At 34.8% G+C, this 24,707-nt stretch overlaps 3 protein-coding genes across 3 annotated transcripts; 1 reads left to right on the top strand and 2 right to left on the bottom strand.

The window, feature by feature from the left end:
• Positions 1-1,757: 1,757 nt before the first annotated feature.
• LOC123202661 (SUMO-conjugating enzyme SCE1-like) lies at positions 1,758-4,114 on the bottom strand. Its single transcript, XM_044618660.1, has 6 exons — positions 3,979-4,114; positions 3,772-3,892; positions 3,578-3,661; positions 2,318-2,470; positions 2,107-2,220; positions 1,758-1,985 (listed from the first exon to the last, which is right to left on the bottom strand). Exons 2-6 carry the CDS (start codon positions 3,838-3,840, stop codon positions 1,923-1,925), a joined length of 483 nt encoding a protein of 160 aa, XP_044474595.1. The 5' UTR covers positions 3,841-3,892; positions 3,979-4,114; the 3' UTR covers positions 1,758-1,922.
• A 6,268-nt stretch (positions 4,115-10,382) lies between these two features.
• On the top strand, positions 10,383-21,168 carry LOC123203116 (kinesin-like protein KIN-4A). The gene is made up of 26 exons (XM_044619294.1): positions 10,383-10,860; positions 11,959-12,105; positions 12,202-12,351; positions 12,812-13,065; positions 13,609-13,796; positions 13,872-13,996; positions 14,458-14,494; positions 14,642-14,733; positions 14,848-14,958; positions 15,199-15,312; positions 15,500-15,593; positions 15,794-15,906; positions 16,266-16,364; positions 16,456-16,569; positions 16,662-16,778; positions 16,894-16,974; positions 17,480-17,551; positions 17,635-17,728; positions 17,818-17,849; positions 17,940-18,037; positions 18,126-18,224; positions 18,335-18,556; positions 19,351-19,513; positions 19,786-19,941; positions 20,028-20,347; positions 20,658-21,168. Exons 1-25 carry the CDS (start codon positions 10,735-10,737, stop codon positions 20,238-20,240), a joined length of 3,111 nt encoding a protein of 1,036 aa, XP_044475229.1. The 5' UTR covers positions 10,383-10,734; the 3' UTR covers positions 20,241-20,347; positions 20,658-21,168.
• A 543-nt stretch (positions 21,169-21,711) lies between these two features.
• LOC123203117 lies at positions 21,712-23,216 on the bottom strand. The gene is made up of 2 exons (XM_044619295.1): positions 22,937-23,216; positions 21,712-22,466 (listed from the first exon to the last, which is right to left on the bottom strand). Exons 1-2 carry the CDS (start codon positions 23,102-23,104, stop codon positions 22,098-22,100), a joined length of 537 nt encoding a protein of 178 aa, XP_044475230.1. The 5' UTR covers positions 23,105-23,216; the 3' UTR covers positions 21,712-22,097.
• Positions 23,217-24,707: the final 1,491 nt, after the last annotated feature.

Here is a 24,707-nt window from a genome sequence, read left to right as displayed (position 1 = left end):
GATGCTCACCTTACTAAGAAAAGTATTTAATGGGTTGGAATTTAGTTTTTTAATTAATGGATGCTTAAACTTGGTTGACAGTTGACAACAAGAACGAGAAAAGTAATTAAAAAATAATAAACCCAGGGGAAGTTGGAATGGGTGGAAGTCTAAGCTAAGAATAGTATGCATGTTGTGCATTTATATGATTGAACAGAAGAAAAAGGCTGTTTTCTTGGTCAAATTCAGCAGGCTGGTAGAACTAAAAACATTGTATGATATGGAAGTAGTTCTGAGTTACTAAAGAGGATCTCATCCAAATTACGGTACAAATAAATCAGAAGATAGCAGAATATTAAGATTTAATTTGGGCCAACTTGGAATTCAGTCATCATTTGAAAGTAGTTGTGGAGAAGGGTATTCATTTCTGATTCCAGCATGATCACAATAATCATCCGTTAATTAATCATGAAACTGCATTTTCCTTCCACCTATGACCTATCCATACATTGACACACAAACTATCCCTTTCCTTGAGATTCCACCATTGTTTTAAAAGATTAACAACTTGAAGTAATGTGCCTTCCTACATGGCACCAGGCCTCCAAATGGAATAAGGGTCAGCACAACAATAACCACCAACGTGGCTTTTCAAAACGCAATACTTCGGGCAATGAAAGAATCAGGATGCTCCTTGATTTGGGTAGTCAGAAACATTCTTACACACACAATGTCGACAAGAAACACAGACAAAAACCAGATTAACCAGACATTTCATGGTTTGAGGGTTGCTAATACTTTTGAGCACAATGAAATGCGTACAGCAGAGTTTAATACCTGAGTATCCGCGATGGGAGCATTCTTAAACTGCTTACTAAAACTCTACACCCAAAAGGGTGCACACTGCCATACCCATGGTCACCTTGCCAATTTTGTGGAGCAATTTTAAAACAAAAGGCCGTCAACTCAAGAGAAGAAATTTGGAGTCTTGACAGGTAATAAAATTTGGAAGGTATGGCCAACAAGCATATCACCTTGAATTTATTGACAGCTACGCATTTTGTGTGACACAGATAATAAAGATGTTGCGGTACTGATGAGGAAAAGAGTCGACCATCACAGAGAGTTAGCAACGAAAGCTCTTGAAGATGGCAAATCGTCACCTTACAATGACATGAAGGCTCTGAGGATATTAAAATATACAAAACAGCTTGAGAACTGAAAAGTAAATGTAAATTTATAATAGTCACTAAACCCTATTGACTCTAATCAATTTTTTGTTAAAACAAAATTAAATTAAATTAAATAAGATAGAAATTGCATAACATACAATCCTACGCTTTCATGTCTAAATGCTTTAAGATTCATCTCAATTTTTTATTTTGCCAATGAAAAATGATTGCAACCAACTATGGTACATGCATGGACCACAAGCTCTTTTCTCTTTTTTACACCTTCTCTGAAGGGTGTTACCCTGTAACACAACCCTCCTCTAAGAGAGTCCATCAGATTTTAAAGCAAATAAACTTCGTGAACCTAAACTCTTTTTTCTACAGTTATACATTAAGTCTATCATGAAGATATAAAACCTTAAATGAGCATCAGACAATCTCAGTACAATTACATAAAGCATCAAATTGCTTTTGATTTTTCTTATGGTAAAATTATTTATGCTTCATGCACTTAATTATAAAAGCGACTCTTATCTTTATAGACTCTAAGCAAATTTCATATCATCTCCGAGAGTATACATAGTCATATAAAAGAAATTCAAGACATCTTATAAAAATACCCTTCATAACTGAAATAGGCAATAGTTATACCCACATAAAACATTCATCTGCCACCAATAATTCAGCTGCTTCACTCTTGCACAGAGAGTCAGACTTAAACAATGCAAGATATACAAACAAGTTACTCATATCCAGAAAAGCAAACATAAATTATATTGCTGGTGGATACTGCTTGGCCTGTTGTCGCACCCTTCTCTTGTACTCAGTAGGATCCTGCCAATGTCAAAGCCACATTTATTAGGAAAAGTTTTTGTTTCTTAGAAAAAAAAAAAAAAAAAAAGCTAAACACTTCAGGTAAACTAAGAATTGTGATCTTGTAGGGATAGAAAAAGACCTGGATGAAAAGCTGATACCCATCAGTCTGTGCAGGATCAGCAGGATTGGGCTGGTCCAGCAAATCCTGAATGCCCACCAAAATTTGCTTCACATTAATGGCCGGTCTCCATCCCTACAGAAAACTACATGTTAGTAAAGCTGATAATACAGCTGATCCAATATTTGACATGATTTGCAAGAGTACAGGAAAAAAGCAGAGAAGAACATACATAGTCCTCGTTGAGGATTGACAGGCAGACAGTTCCAGAAGGGTAGACATTAGGGTGGAAGAAACCTTGGGGAAACTTGCATTTTGGGGGTTTGCTTGGGTAATCTTCACTGAAGTAAAGAGTAAGTGGGAAAAAGCCACCTTCCCAGTCAGTCTGCAGAATCAGGAAGGTCAATAATGTTCAAACAGTGCAGTAAAATATCTATTGGCACTAAATAATAAGTAATTTACATATCCCTAAGGGGCGTTTGGTTTAGGTTTTTTAAGATTACTTTGGTAATCTATCTTTTATTTCCATGTTTGGTTTGTCAGTAATAAAATATTATAGTAATCTTCTATTACCAATACTGACGTGGTAGGTAATATAGGTGGTAATCTGATTACCATCTTCACCTTAGGTATTTAAAGATTACCGAAGTAATTTTGATTTTATTATAATTATATTATTATTTATTATTTTTTTGAAACAAAAATAAATTTATTTTTAATTAATATGACAAATAATATAAAAAATATTTAAAAATAATTAAAAATAATTATATTCAATGACATTTAAATAAAATAATTTACTAGTAATCTTTTATTACCTTTAACCAAACACAATAATTATTTATACCTACAAAATTTTATCAAACATAGTAATCATTTATACCCATCTAAGTAATCTAACTTCAAAGTAATCTTTCTATTTTGATAATAAAACATTACCCAAACCAAACGCCCCCTAAAAGTTGAATACCAAAGTCTGCTTCATTATCTCTCTCCACCTACACATGTAAATCACCATGGCATAAACCCTGAAGAAATAGCTATAGAAGTCACTACTATGTCCTTCTCAATCTAGTGTTTCTTCAACAAACCATCTGATAATGCTAACATCCCAAAGGATGACACCTGATGATGATCTCTGACAAATTACGATGATATATATGGAAGCAATGTGCACACATTACACATTGTATTCCCTTAAGCACAACCGTAACACAAAATGTGAAAGCCACAACAAACAAAAGTATCAAATAAAAAGGAATTATAGCTCCATAAACCCATAGGGCATATATTAATAAATTGAACTATAGAATATTTTAGCCTCAATTTCACACATATAACCATCCAAGAGCCCAAAAATGCACAACAGATTTCTTCTAAGAATTTGTTTTCTAGTCCAGCAATTCAAAGGTTTAAACTAGGATATCATATCTTACTAAGAAATCAAAAATCAAAAGCAAGCTTTTACAGAAAAATAAATAAACACACTAACCCCCGCCTTGCCAGGAATAATACACTCCCAGACCATCAAATTCACGGAGCCATCTTTAGCAGTTTCAGGTTTGGCCACAAAACCCTAAAAGAGGAAATCAAACAGATAATTAATAACCAAACTCAACGGATAAAAAATATAACTATAGACGTCAAAAAAGCGGTGTGTGAGAGCAGGAATTGAAGAAAATTTACATGAGGATGATTTTTGCGCCATGCTTTTCGCTCCTCAGTAAGACGGCCACGTGCGATGCCACCAGACATGTTGATGATGATGCTTGATCACTTGATCTCAGGATATCAATCGCTTCTTTCTCTGCAGAAAAAAAAAAATTTTGTTTGTGAACTTGAAAAAATATTGACTTGTAATATGCCAATTGCCAAGGTCGAGTTGAGGCTTACGCGACTTGGAAGCTTCACTGTGAGACGATGACTCGAAGATACGCTCCGTCTATTTCTTTCATTTATTTATTGTGTCCTGTTCTACAAAGGCAAAGCAATTTTGGGATTTTTGGGGTTTTTAAGTTGGTCAAACGACCATTTCCCACGCAAGCGTTGCTGTTTTCTTAACTATCTCCTATTTAACTTTGAAAATCTCAAATATCAACTTATAAACAGTTAAATTTAGTGATAATAAAAGTAAAATCATTATTTTATCTATAATATTAAAAATAAACTAAAATACAATCTTTTTTTTCTCTCTTTAGCTTTAAAAACTAAAAATTTATCTTCAACCAAAGTTTTAAAAAATGACAGTTTCTCCCTAGGGTTTGGTTTCCAGATCTCCGACGCTAAATCCTGCAACATTGCCAACCGTCTATCCCTCCTGAAACTTCTTCTCCCTCCGTCAATCTCTCTCTATCCATTTAGATATCCGTTCGACATCGATATTCTTCTGAAAAACTAAGAGTTTCATTAGGGAAGACGAAACTCTTCATCTCCTGTCGTCTTCCAACCTCATTCAACATCGATCAGTTGTCCAAATAAGTGGAGAGAAACTGTTGAAGGGAGTGGAAGCTTCGGGAGGGATAAATGGTCAGCAATGACGTCTGATTTGGCGTTAGAGATCTAAAAATCAAGCCTTAAGGAGAAACTATTAATATTTAACACTTAGGTTGAGAGAAAACTTTTAGTTTTTAAAGTTTAAGAGGGAAAAAGAGATACAATTTTAAGAGGTTAAAGTTTCGTTAAATTTAACTACTCATGGGTAAGTATTTGAGATTTTCAAAATTAAAGGGGAGATGCTTGGATAAACAACAATCCTTGGTTGGGAATAGTTCTTTGGCCTTTTAAAGTTTTATATTGGCCAAATCCAAACCCCCCCCCCCCCCCCCCCCCCCCCCCCCCCCCCCCCCCCCCGGTTTGATGAGATGACTTTTCACCCTTTAAATTTATAAATTAAATTTTTATTCGCACCATTTTCTTTATCAAATTCTGATAAGCGTTAGTTTAAACAACTATCAAAATTATGAAACTGTAATGAATTTCAAATTATTATTAATTTATTTATCAACTTAAAAATTTATCATTTAAACCCTTTAAAAGAATTCATTGTTATTTTTGAAACTATCGACAAGTGATTAGACTTACATTGTAGTATCTCTCAACAAATTCACGTGCACGAGATGATAAGTTGGTTATTTATATTTAGGAGCAATTACAATTATGACATCTAAAACATATGGAATTTACAATTTTCACAAGGATATAAACGTTATGAAAGAACCTAACAATAGTAATATCGACTTTCCATGTGGTTTATTTACCAACGAAAACATGGGTTAACATCTAAGAATAGTTTTGAGAAAAAAAATCAATAATCTCTTTCTTTTTCGATCATTTGACATTTTACTTTGTTTTCTAATAAAATTATTATATTTATGCACGATTAATATATTTTACAATTTGATGTACATTAACATCATGAGGTGTTACATGCATACGAAATTCGTCTTTTCCTTATTTTTCATTGCACTATCATCTAATGCTCTTACGATTTAATATCTAATATCACGAAAAACTTTAGAACATGCTTCGACATCTACATTCTTTTCAACATATGTGCATACAATACCACTTCTCCATCAACATGACGTTGAAGGGTTTGCCTTTGTTTATATTTCTCTACTTTCTAGCTTGCAACAATAGAAACAACCATCAAATGACAGCCATGATTGAACCCTAAATTATTGACTTCCAATTCCGAGCTGAATGAATTATAATGAACTAAATAATGAATTAACCTCTGATCAATGTTTCCCCAGAAATCATAAACTAAATAATTAATTATAATGAACAATTTTAACAAGCTGGTGTGGTGATTGTTATACCAAAATATATATTATTATAACTTGAATATTAATTTCCCAACAATAAGAAACTAATTAATTAAATATATTATTATATAACATGTGATTCAAGTCAGTTTAGTTTCAAAAGCTGATTCAATTTGATCTATTTTAGCTCAAATTAGTTTGATTTAAATTCGAGTCAAACTCAAACAAGAAAATTTCACTTATTTTTTAAACCAAGCTACACTTGAACTAGGAGGTATTTGATTCGAGTTTAATTTGAATAGTGACTTAATTTAATTCGAATTTATAGTTTGAATTGGTGGTTTGAATTCGTGACTCGGTTTGATTTGAATAAAAAATTTTGAATATTATTTAGGTAAAATAATATTATTTTGTTAATGAATCACAAACTCAAGTCATAAATTTGAATTATATATTTGAACTATTAATTTAAACCGATCGAGCGATAAATTTAAACCATTTATTGGAGCTATGAAATCGAGTCAAACTAGAACCGAGCTGAGTTAAATCAATTTTCATCCTAACTGAATTAATTTTAGTTTGACGAATTTGAATCAGAGCATTTTCTATTCAAACCGAATTTGAACTAAATGGTGCTCGGAATTGGCCTTCGTCTCATCTCATATTAATATGTTAGTTTCTACAAATAAACCAGGTAGACTTGTGGCTAGTTTCATTCCTTAAGTACAACAAAATTCACTAGGCCTGTTTGTCGAGCCCAATAGATAATCCAGTGGAACAGTCCATCTCCAACACATTACCAATCATATATAGAAGTCATATAGAAGCATGATATGACGGATGCGTAGATAAAATAGCGAGAGAAAAAGTATATTTTAGGTACCCCACTTCTCGTTATAGCTCTACCAGTGATGCATGCGCGTGATGAATACCAGCAATGCAGCACATGTTGTGTCTCCTCTGTTTTAAAGCCCCAACGTTGTAACTTTCAACGAGAGAAAGAGACAGTTGTAGCAATTAGCACCATTGCAGTTTATATCCAAGACAACTTGCATAAATTCGCTTTGGTTGACAAGAAGGCCACACTCATATTCAATTTTTCCCTTTGGAATCATATCCCCTGGCCTATGAACCTTATGGGATTGGACACTAAATAGTCAAATAATGGTACTAATCATTCTAGTCAATACACAAGAGTTGCTTATCATTATTTGACTGTAGAATTTAACGATATTGATCTTGACTAAAAATTATTATATATAAAGAAATTAAATTAAATACTTAAAATATATCCACACAAAACAAAAATTTCTATCTTTTGTTAACATAAAGCTAAAATACCCAAGTTATGTGAATTGAACTAAATACCCTTATATTTTGATGGTAGATTCATTCTCCCCTAAGGCTTCCATGAGATCGATAATTTTCTAGCGATTTTTTTAGCTTTTCGGTGATGAAAATGATAAAAAACTATTATTACATTGTTTCTTGTTATGTTTTACTCATTTTAGTATTAAGATTTTATTGATTGGATAAAGATTTTGAATGTTTTTAACTAAGATTTTTGATTTTGAATATTTGATTTTATGGGTTGATTCTTGCTTATTTTAAATAAGTTGATTGAATGTTATTATGTTTGAATAGATGTAGATTCGTTTTTTTGAAATGGTACTCAAGAAATGATATTTTTTTTAGAAAATATGGATCTTGAGGGCTGGTACTTCACCTTGCGGGAAAATTTTCTACCACGTCATGGAAAAATAGTTGGGCATTTTTGCTTTAATCCTCCAAAATTAGACATTTTTGCTTGAAACACATTATCTTTGGACATTTAAGTTAATTTCTTTTATGCATATTTATTATGTAAAGGAGGTGGCAGCAGGTGACGCAAAGCACTATGAAAAAGCTGGTTAGGGTAGGAGAATTTCGGATAGGAATTAATAAAGCACTTATGCAGAAATAGCTACTGCTTTATGAGATTTAATTAGCGGACTAATGAAAAGGCTACTACTGCTTTGGCTTAAACATGTAGTAAAGTTTCTTTGTGGACCTTGTGGTTAAGTTCCTGATTGGACAGATTGTTTGGAATTAATTTTGTGGTTGGTAAGGCATACAGCTAAGTTTGAATTTGGAAAATAAAGCTACAAATACAATGTGACGACAAAAGATTCATCATCCAGAACAACATGCAGCGGGGTCTATATGGTTGCTTGGTTTTCTTCCAAACTAACGGTCGGAAATGGAAAAATCCAATGAACGAAGAGTTAGGTTGTGAAAAGGAACCGTTGAGTTAGGATTTTTGCGTCAGATGATATGCTTTCTCTCTGTTTTCCTCATTCTTTCTTGTAAATGAAGCAGTTAAGTTACTGCAGAATGAGAATGTTGTTTTGCTTAACTTGCAGTCTACCGCATCAGGAAAAGGAAATAAAAGAGTCTCTAAGTTCTTTCCCCATCTGCCAAATGGCGTTTTCACTTGTAATTAGGAAATATGTCACATTTGTATCTAACAATGGGAAACATTAAATGGTCAAGATTTTTTTTTTTTTTACTTTTTATCTGCTATCCCACAGGAATGGAAGCATTGAAAATATGTTTTAGCTAAGACCCACAAAGGAAAGTCCATAATATGGTAGGGAAATCTAATCAACTTTTACTAATGAAACGATTTGACACTTAAATCATGCTCTATGCAACTAATCAACCCTGCTTAAATGATGTTCCGCTTTATCTTAATTTGGTTAAAATGTGTCAAACTAAGAGTGACAAATTAACCACAAATTAAAGAAAAAGTGGTCCTAAAAGGCCTTAATGATCATTAAAATCCGAAGAGTAAAATCAAAATGTTAGGTTAGGTTGAGATCACCCAGCAGATAATGAGATAGACGGATGGCAGGTGGGTCGGCATGAGATCTGAGTGAGTATAGGATGATCGTTAAAGTTGGAAAATACCAAATTCAATTTTTTTTTTTTTTTTTTTTTTAAAGGGACCATTTTGATGTTGACACTAAAAGACCATGTGAGGATGGGAGACCACCAGCTGGCTATGTCTAATGTGTGGGTCTCCTTTTACCTCCTCTCTCTTTCCCGCATCACCTTTCTTATTTTCCCCAATTTTAATTTGTCTCCCAATTTACTAATTTATTTTAATACAAAGGGTAGGTAATGAAATTTAATGTTCTTTTTTTTTTTATCTTTATATTTGCATTAATTTATTGCATTTGCGGGTCTTTTCTTTGACTATATATACACACACAGATATTTTCAAGTTTGTCAGATAATAAATTCTTTTATTTATTTCTAATTTTATAAAATTAAATCGTCTTTAACATGTAAGTATGAATCTTCCCCGTGCCCAAATTTCCTCCGGAAATCGTATATGATTCCAAATCACGTGGCTTGTGTGCTGTGGCATCTCTTTTTTCTACTATATTCTGGCGACAATCATGACTCGTAAACATCATGATACGGGGCGTAGCACTTATAGCACTCCACAAACCTTTAAAAAAAAGGCCAAACGACTATTTCCCACCCAAAGTTTAGCGTTTCTCAAAAGTCCCCCCTTTAACTATGGAAACACCAAACACCCACCCATGACCGGTTAGATTTAACCAAACCCTAACAGTGGTAGGGGTAAAATCGTTATTTTAGTTATAATATTAAAAATAAACTAAAATAGAATATAATTTTGTCCCCTTAAACTTTAAAAACTGAAATTTTCCCCCGCCTAAGTTTTAAAAAATTGCAGTTTCACCCTAGGGTTTGGTTTTGAAATCTCCGGCGACCTCTCCGGCTCCGTTGCCGACAACCGCTCTCTCCCGAAGCAACCTCTCCTTCCGGCGATCTCTTTCCTCCCATTTGGAGGTCCGATCGACGCCCGGAGACGCCGTGGGAGACGAAGAACTTCGTCGGGAAGACGAAGTTCTTCGTCTTCCCAGAAGAAGACCTCTGGGAAGACGAAGAACTTCGTCTTCCCGACGAAGTTCTTCGTCTCCTACGGCGTCTCCGGGCGCTGATCGAACCTCCAAATGGGAGGAAAGAGATCGCCGGAAGGAGAGGTTGCTTCGGGAGGGAGCGGCCGTCGGCAACGGAGCCGGAGAGGTCGTCGGAGATTTCAAAACCAAACCCTAGGGTGAAACTACAATTTTTTAAAACTTAGGCGGGGGGAAAATTTCAGTTTTTAAAGTTTAGGGGGGCAAAAGGAGATAAAATTTTCAGGCGTTAGGGTTTGGTTAAATCTAACCGGCCATGGGTGGGTGTTTGGTGTTTCCATAGTTAAAGGAGAGACTTTTGAGAAAACGCTAAACCTTGGGTGGGAAATAGTCGTTTGGCCTAAAAAAAAATATGAAACAGCGTATATTTGGACGGACTTACGAGGGTGAAAACGTAATTACAATTCCAGAAAAGGAGGACAAGACCATGAAGTAAGGCGGGTGAGAGCCGTTGTCTTAGGACAAGGGTAAAATAGGAAAGAGTGTCATGAAAGTTTATGTTTTCAGTAGTGAAGCCTAAGGAAAATGATAGTGGTTGTTGTCTTTACAGTTAACTGTTGCTACTTCCCTGCCTTCGCTCTCCATTTTGTTAATTCCCCAACTACCCTTCCCTCTCTCTCTCTCTCTGAAATCTCTAACATTTTTTTGTGAGACTCTCTCTCTCTACAATACATTTTCTGAAACTTGACTTATAGTTTCCATCTTGGTCCTGTTCTGTTGTTTTTTGTTGTTACTGTATCACTTTCTTTGTCTGAAATTCTCCAAATTATCAGACAATGAGAACGGTTAATGGCAAATATTGAATTCATAAACATATAGATAAAGCTCATTCTTGTTGCTATTACTGCCGACAAAATCGCGGGTTTATTTGTTGTTATCTTTGGCTGCTTCCCATGGAAACGGGCGGCGGAGGAGAGGATTGTTGTGTGAAGGTTGCAGTTCACGTGCGGCCACTCATCGGTGATGAGCGTGCACAAGGTTGTAAAGATTGTGTCACTGTCATTGCTGGGAAGCCTCAGGTATGCACTTAGTTGTGAGAATGTAAAAGCTCTGAGTGGACTCTGAATTTAATGTCATCGGGGCTGGTTCAGTCTACTATATATTTCAGTGGATAGTTCTTGTTGTGGATGCCTATTTAAAATTGTTGATTCATAAATCTATGGAGATCTAGATCTTAGGATGCTAAACGCTTCATTTTGCATGTTTGCTTTGAAGATGGTTTTCTATAATCATTACTCATTATTTTCATTACTGGATTGGTTTCATAATCGAGTTTACGATTACAGAGGTCAAAATTTACACAGAATCAGGTGAACTTGGCTAGTTTTCGGAATATTCCATTTGGTGTTTTTGTTAGTTTATTTCTTTTATAATTCCGATCTAGGAATTCGTTAGTCTTTGTCTTTGTTTATGCAACAATTCAATAATCGTACAGGTGTCTTCATTCCATTATGCAGAGCCTTACGTTGAATTTACTGGTATAGATGTATGAGAGATAAGGCATTGGCTCAGTTTAGTGCCAAAGTGGTCCTTGTTAAAAGTTATACAAAGCAAATGAAAAAGGAACTATAATGTGAAGTTTTGTTTCCATCTGAATTGTAGCCTTCTTACTTGTTGGTTATCTTTTCTATTATAAGTAAATTGTGTTTCATTTTAGTTTTAATATGAAATTTTAAATTCTATTGCAAGATTATGTAAAATCTTATGTGCCTTTCTGGAATGACTCTGTTTTTCTCTTTTTGAAGATGGTGATGGAGGGTAACATCAATTGTACTTTCTCCAGTAAAGAGCAGACACAATATACCACATTACTGATGTATCTGTTTATAGAATTTTTTCTAATGTTGCTTGCTGCAATCTTTATATGGCATTTCGTACTTTCAGAGTGATATATTAAATATTTCTGTATATGTATTTTCAATTGACATTAGCAGTGAAAAGCAGAGAAAGGTCTTTGTTCACACAAGTATGTTATGCCATTTGATGTGATTTATTAAGTATATCTGTATATGTTTGGTGTATTTTTTTCAATGCGTGTTCATGTTTTGCCAATGCCTCTGAACTTTACTATATGTACAATTCTCCAGAATTGCATGCCTGATTTGACTATGCTGCAGGTACAAATTGGGACACATTCCTTTACGTTTGATCATGTATATGGGAGCACTGGTTCTCCTTCATCTGCAATGTTTGAAGAATGTATTGCACCTCTTGTTGACGGTTTGTTCCAAGGGTATAATGCTACGGTACTTGCTTATGGTCAGGTAACTTAACCCCTAATGGGAAAATGCTCAAGTGGAGCAGTTATTATGTATGCTTGGTCAATAATTTTCTTCTAGTTGACTTTTTTAATATTTCAGACAGGATCTGGGAAAACATATACAATGGGTACCGGCTTCAAAGATGGATGCCAAACTGGGATAATTCCTCAAGTTATGCATGTTCTGTTTAACAAAATTGAAACTTTAAAGCATCAGACTGAATTCCAATTGCACGTTTCCTTCATTGAGGTTGGTATTCTTTCTTTAAGAGTTATTTAATGTCATCAGCGTCTATTTTACAATTTCACTTTATAATTTAATATATGGATTGTTCTATCACAATATAGAGTTCAGTACAAATGTCAGTCAGTTTGCAGAATTATGGATCTTATTGAGATGTCTAAGCTTGTGTGTGCCTAGCAGCCAACATGTTACAGCGAGAACTATGATTTAGTGTCCATTCTGTCACAGAACATAATTAGAAAAATTTTAGAAATTGAATGCAAGTTATATTTGTTAGTTATAAAAATGCATATGGCATCAGCTTTGTGTATCATCTTTCCTTACTTATTTGGGTGTGTAAGGTGTCCCCAATAAAGCTACTCTGTTTTATATCTCTATATTTGTTATTTTCAGCAATACTATTTGATGCTATATTATAAAATCCTTTTTGTGGTATATGTCTAACTAAAAACCTGCAATGTGAAAGATTTTAAAAGAAGAAGTAAGAGATTTGCTGGACCCCACTTGCTCGAGCAAACCAGAAACCACAAATGGGCATGCAGGAAAAGTAGCTGTCCCTGGGAAACCACCAATACAAATCCGTGAAACATCAAATGGTGTTATTACACTGGCTGGATCTACTGAAGTTAGTGTTAGTTCACTAAAAGAAATGGCTGCATGTCTAGAGCAAGGATCATTGAGCAGGGCAACAGGGAGTACAAACATGAACAATCAGTCAAGGTTAATTACACTTCTCACTTCTACTTCAATTTGAAGATGGTTGCAATTGCTGTTTGATAATGTTTTATTTTAATTTATTTTTTTCCCGTAATTATCTTTCAAATTCCATTCATTTAACATGGTAAATATGACACATAATTTATGCACTGTACCTATAACTCTTACTTGCAGAAAATAATTGCTTGGAGAGACACTCACATGGTTTTAACAAATATCCAGGAACATTCAAATTATGCATTAAATCTGTTACTCTTCATAACAAGGATTTGGATTTTTAGAAATAAATAACACTACATAAATAACATATCTGAGAAAACTCTATCATTTATAAAATTTAAGAAATATATCTACTACAAACTTCAATAAGTTTTATGAATCATGCTTATATTTCTATTTTTCCTAACTAGAAACTTTTCAACCTTATGTTTGTGTACCATGATGGTTTTGGAAACATTACCTTTAAATGCATAGTTACTATTAAGTTCGGTGCAGTTATCACCGGTTTTATTAACATATTATGTTTTCTGGTATGTCTTTATATAGTCGTTCACATGCAATATTTACCATTACCTTAGAGCAAATGCGTAAGCTCAATTCAATTCTACCGGATGAAATCAGTGCTAATGAGAGCATGAATGAAGAATATCTATGTGCCAAATTGCATTTAGTAGATCTTGCTGGATCAGAGAGAGCCAAAAGAACTGGTTCTGATGGTTTGCGTTTCAAGGAAGGTTGGTGAAGATTTTGATCACTTGTGAACTTGAAGTTCTTTTATCCAACATAGTAACATTTAAGTTCTCAAACAGGAGTTCACATCAACAAGGGCCTTCTTGCACTTGGTAATGTTATCAGTGCACTTGGTGATGAAAAAAAGCGCAAAGAAGGTGTACATGTTCCTTATCGTGATAGCAAACTTACAAGGCTTTTGCAGGTATGACATATTTGAAAGATTATTCCATGAATCAGTTCTCTTCTTTATTATAACATAGAAAAGTGGCAAGGACAAGAACTGCTGAATTGTTGAAAAGTGATTTCTGTCCCAAGTACTCAAACTAACTTTGGAATCTCCCTGCCAATAGATTGCGGTATTAATAGGAGTTGAAAGGATATGTATATAGAATCTAGTAACCATTAACAAACAAAATTGCATCCAAGGATGTGATTTATCCGACTCTTTAATAATCTGTTCGTCTGAGGACTGATATTTGAAACTTGATTGTCAAGATTTTCAATGATTTTAACCTAAGTAACTTATTTGACATCTCTAGTATTATATTTAAAAATATGGACTAGGCTCAAAATAGTTCTTTTTCACTTCATATATTTGCCCTTCATTCTCAATTATTATTTTTTATAATTTTATATATCGATTTGATTCATGAACTTTGGCAGGATTCGCTGGGTGGAAACAGCAGAACTGTTATGATTGGTATTTTTTTCTTTTGTGGTTTTGATACTTTTCATAGTTGTCTATCCTATACCTTCCATTGTTTATTATAATCTCCTCTCTATTGATTCACAAGTTTGTCATTTTATCATGTTATTCCTAACATAACCAAAAATTTGCCTTCTACAGCCTGCATTAGTCCGGCTGATATTAATGCTGAGGAAACCCTTAACACACTTAAATATGCAAATCGTGCTCGAAATATCCAAAATAAGCCTGTTGTAAGACTTTTTAGAGAATTATTCTAATTTTTATTTTTTCAATTTTTGGTAAGTATGCTTGTTTTATGATAGTACAATCCATTCATGTCTATCATGGAAATTTGTCTTTAATAGGTTAATAGAGATCCCATGTCTAGTGAGATGATAAAAATGCGTCAACAACTGGAGTATTTACAAGCTGAACTTTGTGCACGTGGAGGAGGATCTTCATCGGATGAAATACAGGTATTCGGTTTTGTCAGCTGCTATTTCCAGTTTTCCTTTAACCATTAGACAAATATTAATAATTTCATCCTCCATTATTTTGTAAAGACCAATTTTATAGGATCAAGTACACATGTTATTTAGTACAATTAATCTTGTTCGCAATTAACAAATTGCTTGAATTAGATGAACGAATTTCATTCTGGAGAGAGTTTGGTATTGTTCACTAGTTACATATACCTTATTAAACCATTTGTCTAGGTTCTGAAGGAAAGGATTGCTTGGCTTGAAGCTGCTAATGAAGATCTTTGCCGAGAACTCCATGAATACCGCAGTAGATGCACTTTTGTAGACCAGCGTGAAACAGATGCTCAAGTATGTAATAGTAGCTGCTTCTTTTGGAACTTCTCTGTTTATCTTCCTTTCATTTTTCAAAGCAATGGATAATTTAATTACGTTTTTTCGTTTTGTTTATTACATTTTCTTGGAACATCAATGTCCTTAACCTCGTTATAGGATTGATTTATGTGTGATACACAAATTTATGTTTTGTCCTCTTCAGGATGATAGTCTGTGTCTTATGAAAAGTGAGGGGCTTAAAAGAAGCTTGAATAGTATTGAGCAAACTGATCATCAAATGGGTGAAACTATGACAGGTACTGCACTCCTCACATTTTCTGTGTGAAAAACATGTCTTTCTCATTTGTAATACTGCATAAAAGTTTTAATTCTGGTTGTGGCATATGTTCCATTTTGTTTTTGTTAGAGTCCCTCTCGCTTCAATATTTTATGTTACACAAACTTGACTTTTCTTCTGTTGCAACATTAGATATAATACCATTTCCAAATTTGGCAGGTGATTCCAGGGAAATTGATGAAGAAGTTGCAAAGGAGTGGGAGCACACACTTTTTCAGAATTCTATGGACAAAGAGCTCCATGAATTGAATAGACAGTTAGAGGAGAAAGAGGTATTTTTCTCCTGTCCAATCTATCCGTCTATGCATCCACAAGAATAACTTTACTTCATCACTGTATATATGTGGGTTCTTATCGTAATTTGTGGAGGATTGCATTTCTTACCCCAAAAGTTCTACTGAAAACACAGTTAATGTTTTTTTCATTTTTTTAAGGATTTCAAACCTGTTAAAAGACAAATCAGAAAAGGTGCAGGGTACTTTTTACATACATAATTTTTTTTTTTATAGTTTATTTTGAAGTTGAATTTGTATATCTTTTACGTTACATTCTTATTACTATCAGCATCCTTGATAATTTGAAGTACATATTCTTTATTTTTAACCTCACATCACCTTTGGTCTCTGAACAGTCAGAGATGAAATGTTTTGGTGGAATCAATACTGTGGCACTCAAGCAACATTTCGGGAAGAAAGTAGCGGAATTAGAAGATGAGAAATGGGCTGTGCAGGTTAGAAATAAGTTACTTGGAAGTTCATTATTTTACCCCCTTGAAATTTCATTATTGTTGTTTCATCTGTGCACCTGTTTTATTACTGCAGCAAGAAAGAGATCGTTTGTTAGCTGAAATTGAAAATCTTGCTGCCAGTTCCGATGGGCAAACACAAAAAATGCATGATGTCCATGCCCAGAAATTAAAATCGCTTGAAGCACAGGTGAAGTAGGCTTTAGCCTAATTTCTGTGTACTTTTGGATTAAAGAACACGACATATTCAAATATTAAACAATCCTTATGACTATATACCAGATTTTGGATCTTAAGAAAAAACAAGAGAACCAGGTTCAACTTTTAAAGCAGAAACAAAAGAGTGATGAAGCAGCAAAGCGGTTGCAAGATGAAATTCAATCTATAAAAGCTCAAAAGGTTAAATCACATTTGCCTTCTAAGTCTCCTACTTTCTAAGGTCATCATCTATGACCTCTACTCTATGTGCCACTAATTTTCGACTTTATATATCTTCTTTTTCCTCTCTGTGTAGGTTCAACTGCAGCAAAAGATAAAACAAGAGGCAGAACAATTTCGTCAGTGGAAAGCCTCTCGAGAGAAGGAACTCTTGCAGGTGCTTTAATCTTCAGTTTGGGATATGAATAATTTGACAAAAGTTATACAGTGGCACTTCTGACCTTTCATGTTGCATATCGAGAGAAGATAATCAATAGAATTTGGCAGATGGAGAAGATAAATAATTTCTGTCTAACCTTCTTTTTTTGGTTGGCAAGCTACTGGATGATTACAAGTCCGATTAAATTCGGAAAATCAACAATTTGACAATATATGTCATACAAACTCGGATTTACCCTTGCATTAACTTATTAACCTGATCATTTATGTATTAACCAGGAAAACTTACTATTGCTCCTTTTATTGATCTGTGAGGAAAAATATAGTTACAGAGGTTGAATAAGGAAATTTATGGCTTTCAATTTTGAATATAGTGATAGACAAATAGACATAGAACTTGTATATGACAATGTTTACCTTATTATTATTATTTTTTTGTTGACATTTTGCTTTATTTATATTTTATTTACATATGCTAACTAAGAATTCGCTTGGTAAAACAGTTGCGAAAGGAGGGAAGAAGAAACGAGTATGAAAGGCATAAATTGCAAGCTTTGAATCAACGCCAGAAATTGGTGAGCACACTTCTATTCTCACCCAGTTATATTTATCTAATATAATATGCAGCAGTTTATTAGGAAAAACTTCTTTCCTCTAGGTTCTTCAAAGAAAAACAGAAGAGGCTGCAATGGCCACCAAGAGGCTAAAAGAGTTGCTTGAATCCCGTAAATCTTCTGCCAGGGACAACTCAGGTATGTTACCATACTGGAGAAGCTATGCGTTTACCAGAAATTTGGGATTTTTGTATTACAGGCCCTTCTAATTTTATGCCTTATTCCAGCTATCACCAATGGACATGGAACAAATGGGCTGGTAAAACTCTTTCCTTACTCTTCTCAGGATAAGTTATATTTTTGCTCAATGTAAATTTTACCTTAATTTTGACTTAATTTGTGTTAATAGAGCCATGAGAAATCCTTACAACGTTGGCTCGATCATGAGCTAGAAGTCATGGTGAATGTGCATGAAGTTCGTTATGAATATGAGAAGCAAAGCCAGGTGTATGTGCTTAATTTATGTATATGTAATATTTGCAGTGCAAATAAACCATTGTCCCTGTTCTTAAATCAATCTCTGCTTAATCTCCAGGCGAGCTGCTCTGGGAGAAGAGTTGTCTGTGCTGAAGCAAGTGGATGAGTTTGCTTCAAAGGGTCTTAGTCCTCCAAGGGGGAAGAATGGGTTTGCTAGGTATAAGTTGTGGTGTAACTTATTCGAGTCAATTCCGTCTTACCACCTATCTTCTTGTGTGAAGTTGATGAAGAAAGTTTGAAGTTAATGTGTTTTTACTGCTTGTTCAGAGCATCCTCCATGTCGCTAAATGCAAGAATGGCCAGGATATCTTCACTTGAGAACATGCTGAGTATATCATCTAATTCACTAGTAGCAATGGCTTCACAACTTTCAGAGGCAGAAGAGCGTGAGCGTGCTTTCACTAACCGTGGACGTTGGAATCAGTTGCGTTCAATGGGAGATGCAAAGAATTTGCTTCAATATATGTTCAATTCCCTTGCTGATACAAGGTGCCTTTACTATTTAGTGATGATCTAAACTACTTCATCTTTGTTTTTGTTGAAATTTAATTTACTTGTCTTAGCAATACATAGAATTCTGAGTTGAATGCAAATCTCCTCAGCCAATTTTGCTCAAATAGATGAAAAATTCAGAAAATTTTCCAACATTAACAGCAAAAAAGATGTTTGGTGGAAAAATGAAAAATAAAGAGGGGGAAGCGGCAGGGGGTACCACCTATAGCAATATAAACAAAAGAAAACTAGACAACAAAGAGCTAACGTAAACAAAATGGGGTGGGCTTTAGGTGTGTGGATAAAAATGCTGAAAGCAATTCCTTTGACATAAGCAACGCTTCTCTTTAATATCAGAGAATCCAGTTAATATGTATTCTGGAGCAGGACCTGGAAGTAATGTTGCTTGTATACAGAAGACTTTGTTCTGTTGCTGAATTGTTATCTAATCATCATACTTTTGGTCACTACCCACTCATTTCCACTTTGTTGATTCCTGCCACAAGTCCTATTTTATACTTGTTAGAGATCTGAAAATTCAAGTTTTCAATAATATGCTCCTGGCCTAAAAATTAGTCTACTAAATAAAGATGGCAAATTCTAGCTACAAACATATTGTATTGCAAGATCAGCTGGTATTAAATTTGCAAAAGCACAACAAATCTTAATCTAATTCGGCTAGTTATTTCTGTTTATTTGTTTGTTCCATATATATTAAATTTTATGGTTAATAGAATTCATTTGCAGAGTAAAAAATTTTTATTTTTACTTTTTTTGTATGTTTACAACAGGTGCCAACTGTGGGAGAAAGACGTAGAAATCAAAGAAATGAAGGAGCAGCTTAAAGAACTTGTAGGTCTTTTGCAACAGAGCGAGGTAAAGAGAAAGGAAGTAGAAAAGGAACTAAAATTGAGGGAGCAAGCTGTTGCAATTGCACTGGCTTCATCAGCTTCGGTGAGATTATGTCTTACTTGTGACTTCTATTCTTCTGCATCATAATTTGAGAACCAACTTAGAGCTCTAACTGAAAGACTTTAACTCCGTAGGAGAGTTTAGTAATGTGATTTTTCTATTTAAATTTTCAGACTTTAATTTTTTCTATATATGGGTTTACGCTATTGCTGAGTGTCATTGTGGTTTTCGTAATGTTGGACGGAAATGCATTTTTTTTGGATGTTGTAATCATTATTCTACTATGTCTAATTCTTCGGGCTCGCTATGAACAGGGGAACACACACAACTCACTAAAACACTCTGCGGAAGATGTGAGTGGTCCTCCATCTCCAATGTCTGTGCCGGCACAGAAACAGCTGAAATATACACCAGGCATTGCTAATGGTCCAATGAGAAAGTCAGCAGCTTTCATAGATCATAAGCGAAAGGTTCATCTCCTTTTTCATCCGTTATTATTGGATTGGGATATGTTGTCCTACTTTGTCTAAGATGGTGAGCTTTGCCGTTAATGCAGATGGTACCACTTGGGCAGTTGTCAATGAAAAAATTAGCAGCTGTAGGACAAGGTGGGAAGCTATGGAGGTGGAAGAGAAGCCACCAGCAGTGGCTTCTGCAATTTAAATGGAAGTGGCAGAAGCCTTGGAGACTGTCTGAGTTGATCCGGCATAGTGATGAAACAATGGTGAGGGCAAGGCCTCGTCCACAGGCCCTGATACGTGCGGGTTGATGTGCTGTGGTTATGGTCACAAGCTTATTATTGCGCTATACTAACCTCTGACTAATAAGCCTGATCCCATCCCATGGCGCATGGAAGCGCAGAGAATGGTAGAGCAGGTAATTTTTGGTGCAATATTATCCTCAGTCTTACATAATATTTGGCGTATGCAGCATTGCCATCATAGAGTATTCATTTTCCTGATAGTTTGCACAGCAAATTTCTTCACTTATTTAAAATTAGTCACAAAATTTCTTTAAAGAACAACCAGCCAACAAAGTCAGGTGTAATTGTCTTCAAGTTGGACAATAGACACTGGTCCTGCTTGGGCAGCAAGACTGATTTCTGGTTGAATCACTGGCTAGCTTTATGTAAAAGGAATATAGCTCACCACATGCAGTAGAACATTAAGTTTTTTTTTTTGTGCAGTTTATATTGCTGGTTAGGGGCTCTGCTAATGGTTATTGCTGGATGAGTTGATTCTGGAAAAGGTTAAGTGTGTAATCTTGGAAATTTTTGCTGTGATTTACCAAAATTGGAGCAAATTGTATATATAGAAGTGTGGTGGCAGCTGATGAATCACCACTTATAAAGGAAACGCCCAGGATCTGTGATGGCGTGAGTGATAATGTTCAGTGAAAGATTATATTACACTTGGTTTCTATTGGTTTGGTTCATTTTGTCAATAACAACTTTGTGGGTGTAATTCTTCCCACAAAGTCACATAAATATGTATCAAAGGTCTAGTCTGATATATATATTTTTTGTTCTTCTTTTTTTTTTTTTACCGTAATAGGTTTCTGTGTAATTTGTTTTTGAATGTTATTGTGTGTAAGCACAATATTGATATTGTTATAAGGTTTGAAGTAGCTTGTCAATATTTACATTACAACAACATTAAGTCCTTCTGGTGAATTTATAATTATCATTTGTTGTATAAGCATTATTATTTCCTATCTACATAAGTTCAGGCCAATGTATCTAATTATGGTTAATGGGTCATATTAAAAATTGTCTGCTCTCAGTTTCCTATCTGTATACCCTCCTCCCATCCGAGACAAATTTGAATGACAGGCAGCTCCAAGCCATTCCAATCGGAAAAACATGAAACTTCACCACTACAGCTGCACTGCTTGTCCAAATCTACTGACAACTCTATCAAAACTGCTTAGGCAAGAGATTGATTTTTCTTGCATCTTCTCTTTTCGGTTTCAGAAACAGATGAGCTTGACTTAATGGCTCATCTCTACAGAGACAAATGGAAGGACTTGACAAAAAAGAGGAATATAACTGAATCACCAACTCCCATTCTGTAAGTAATTCATTTACAAGATGATTGCAGTATGAGTGAGTTCATCCTAGAAAAATGAAAGAAAAGAACACCCCTGATACTAAAGCCCTAGTATCAAACCATTTAGTACAAACTTTATGAAATACATTATTATGAGACATAACCTGATAAAATATTACTTGCATTCTTGTATAATAACAAGACCAATGTTATGCATACACACTTTTGAGTACATAGCTAATAAGTCTTCATGTGATTCAATGTGTCATCATTAGTTATATACTCAATTGTGTATACATAGTTTTATTATAATGATAGTTACTGCAAGAATACAAGACTCTGAAATACTCTAATACGGGACGGGCATAAGTTTTTACTATCCTCTTCCCTTTGGGCTTGTGCAGCCTCTAATTTCTAAGTATCATCTTAGGGTAACCAGATACAGCATATTTGACAATAGTGTGCAATGGAAGTATATCAGTCAATGGCAATACAGGTAGAACAACAGGTATGGTAATAATATTCAAGAGAGGCACTACATCAATTTGAAGCAATTATCCATTCCACATACCTCTGCATCAGAGTTTGCAACACCAGTAAGCATAGTGCTCATCTTTGCGATGGTTACTAACAAGACCTCCACATTGCAAACAGATAAAGCTACTTCCATCTGAAAATGCATCCAACACAATTTGCATTCGACCAGTTTCAGCAAGTATCGAAGTTCCATCAGCATCAGCAGCAACTGATGGAGAAACAACAGTACATGGTGGTGTTGGTTCAACATTTAAAGGCTGTGCTTCAGCAATCACACACTCGGCAAATATGGCTGCCAGCTGATCTACAGCTGTGTTTTCTTGCATTCTTCTTATGTACAATTCACGAGCTCGGTGAAGAGACTGAAATACAGCTTCCTCCCCTCCTTTGGTTCTCATGGCCATCACCACCTGCTCCAAACATTCATTATATATACAGAATCCTCAAGTAAAATAGAAAATTGTGTGCTTGAACATTGCACCTTCAATTTTTCTCATCAAGTTATGCCAAATCAACCATAATATCCATAGATTGCTACAAAATGTCGACGTTCTTTGCCCATTTCTAAAGATAAACATAAGTCTAGAATACAAATTAGTGCAGGAATTGATATCATAAATAAAATCAGCGTCATCATATCACTCCTTTTGAACAGCCAAAAAGAAAGGAAATTTATCGATTAAGCAATTTAACAACTTCATGACCTAGCTCTATGTATCTAACCAATGCCAAAGAAAACTAAATCGATGATCGTCAGCAAATTTTGATGACAAATATTTTCTCTTTGAATTAGGAAAAAAGGAAAATTCATCAGATATTATTCATCAAGCTGAAACAAAAAATTATGAACATAAATTCGAAGAAAATGTTAATTACTTACCGCCTGCAGCGCCTGAGAAGGCTTGCCTTGATTAATGAGCTGGCGAGCCAATGTGAGTAGCTCTCTTGCAACGTCGTTTTGGTTCTGATGCGGCTGAGTTGCCGTGACGGTCTCCATTTCAATCATCTCGACGTCCGTACGATGACCCACGTCATCTGTCATTGCCATCTAGGTTTTTTTTTTTTTTTCTTTTATCTCCCAGATTTAATTTATATATTTCTGCTCGGTTAGGAAATATCTGCAGATGCCCCTGAGATTTGGCTTACCTTTCTTTTTTTTATTTTTTTATTATTATAATTTTTTAAGAAAATCGATTTGCACTTGCTAGAGGATTCCAGCAAATTCTGTACAAGTCAGGCATCACCCCTCCTTTTCTGACTGTCCCTCTAATGACATGCAGTGTTGATTTTGGGCTTCAACTTTACTTCGGCCGTATAGCTGATTGGGCTCATTTTGATCTCCAAGAATTAAAGGGTGGGCGTTACTAAATACACTCTACCCATTTCTATTTATACACTCTTCTTAAAATTCTTTAATATTTAATAGAGCGAAATACATTACACCAAAAGTTCCGTCGAATAATTTTCCACCCGTTAAAGATGAAAATTGCATTTTTGTACCCAAAAACCTCAGCCTCGTCCATCTCCACCACTAGTTTACTCACCACAAAATTATTAGGCCAGAGGACTTATTCCCACCCAAAGTATATTGTTTTTCCAAGTCCCCTCTCCCCTTAATTTTCAAAATCTCACTTACTCACTCATAGATGGTTAAGTCTATTAGTTTTAAAAGCAAAATCATCATTTTATATTTAATATTAAAAATAAACCTAAATTTCATTTTATTTCTCCCTCTTAAACGCTAAAAACTAACAATTTTTTCTCAATCCAAGTTTTCAAAAACAACATTTTCCTTTAAGGATTTTTAATTTTTCAGATTCAATTTTTCTAACAACGAAGAGAGTTCTTTGATAATCTCCAGACAACGTCTTTTCTTCTCCGACCCATCCTTCTTTTGACACTATATGACATCGTCATCATTGATGAAGACTCTTGGTCGATAAAGAATCTTCATCTTCATCAGAAACAAAGACAGTTCATTTTCGTCAGAGACAAAGATGAATCATTTTCATTCTCTGACAATGATTCCACACAACGTCGAAGGGAGGATACACTGGAGAGGGGCACTAAAAAAATTGAATATGAAAAATTGAAAACCCTAAAGGGAAAATGTTATTTTTGAAAACTTGAGTTAAGGAAAAATTATTAGTTTTTAGGGTTTAGGAAGAGAAATGATATAACTAACGGATTCAATTAATTATAACTATCTATGGATGGGTAAATAGAATTTTTAAAGTTAAAAGAATGAAAAAACTTGAGAAAACAACATACTTTTGATGGTAGTGAGGGTGAGGGTGAGGGTGGGGGTGGGGGTGGGGGTGGGGGTGGGGGTAAGGGAAAGGGGAGGCAGGGGTAAGGGGGAGAAGGGAGAGGATTATTACTGAACTATAGGTTTTTAATACCTTAAGGTGACATTGTGAACTCTCGTTCCATATTAACTAGGATCTTGCATTGCCCTCTTTCCAAAACCAATCAAATTAATAAAACTTTTGTTATAAAATTTTCAGACAAAAATTAATGGGAAGTTAGAAGGGGATTTATTATGCCATTGAAGGAAGAAATCTAAAGAAAAGTTAGACATTATACATGTTGTCTATGAATTTTTTTCGGCTAAAAGACTTATTCCCATCCAAGGTTTTTCCCATTCCTAA

The sequence above is a fragment of the Mangifera indica genome, chromosome 19 (assembly GCF_011075055.1).
Source record: "Mangifera indica cultivar Alphonso chromosome 19, CATAS_Mindica_2.1, whole genome shotgun sequence".
Lineage (NCBI taxonomy): Eukaryota > Viridiplantae > Streptophyta > Magnoliopsida > Sapindales > Anacardiaceae > Mangifera > Mangifera indica.
The sequence above is the reverse complement of the archived record's forward strand: the minus strand, read 5'-3'. Positions and strand labels throughout refer to the sequence as shown.

Coding starts and splice junctions, on each gene's coding strand:
- LOC123203116 (XM_044619294.1), top strand. CDS start 10,735: ATGGAAACGGGCGGCGGAGGAGAGGATTGTTGTGTGAAGGTTGCAGTT. Junction 13,797..13,871: donor TGGTTTGCGTTTCAAGGAAG/GTTGGTGAAGAT, acceptor GTTCTCAAACAG/GAGTTCACATCAACAAGGGC. Junction 14,495..14,641: donor CAGCAGAACTGTTATGATTG/GTATTTTTTTCT, acceptor TGCCTTCTACAG/CCTGCATTAGTCCGGCTGAT.
- LOC123202661 (XM_044618660.1), bottom strand. CDS start 3,840: ATGTCTGGTGGCATCGCACGTGGCCGTCTTACTGAGGAGCGAAAAGCA. Junction 2,221..2,317: donor CAATCCTCAACGAGGACTAT/GTATGTTCTTCT, acceptor AGTTTTCTGTAG/GGATGGAGACCGGCCATTAA. Junction 1,986..2,106: donor GGTATCAGCTTTTCATCCAG/GTCTTTTTCTAT, acceptor TGACATTGGCAG/GATCCTACTGAGTACAAGAG.
- LOC123203117 (XM_044619295.1), bottom strand. CDS start 23,104: ATGGCAATGACAGATGACGTGGGTCATCGTACGGACGTCGAGATGATT. Junction 22,467..22,936: donor CTTCTCAGGCGCTGCAGGCG/GTAAGTAATTAA, acceptor TGTTTGGAGCAG/GTGGTGATGGCCATGAGAAC.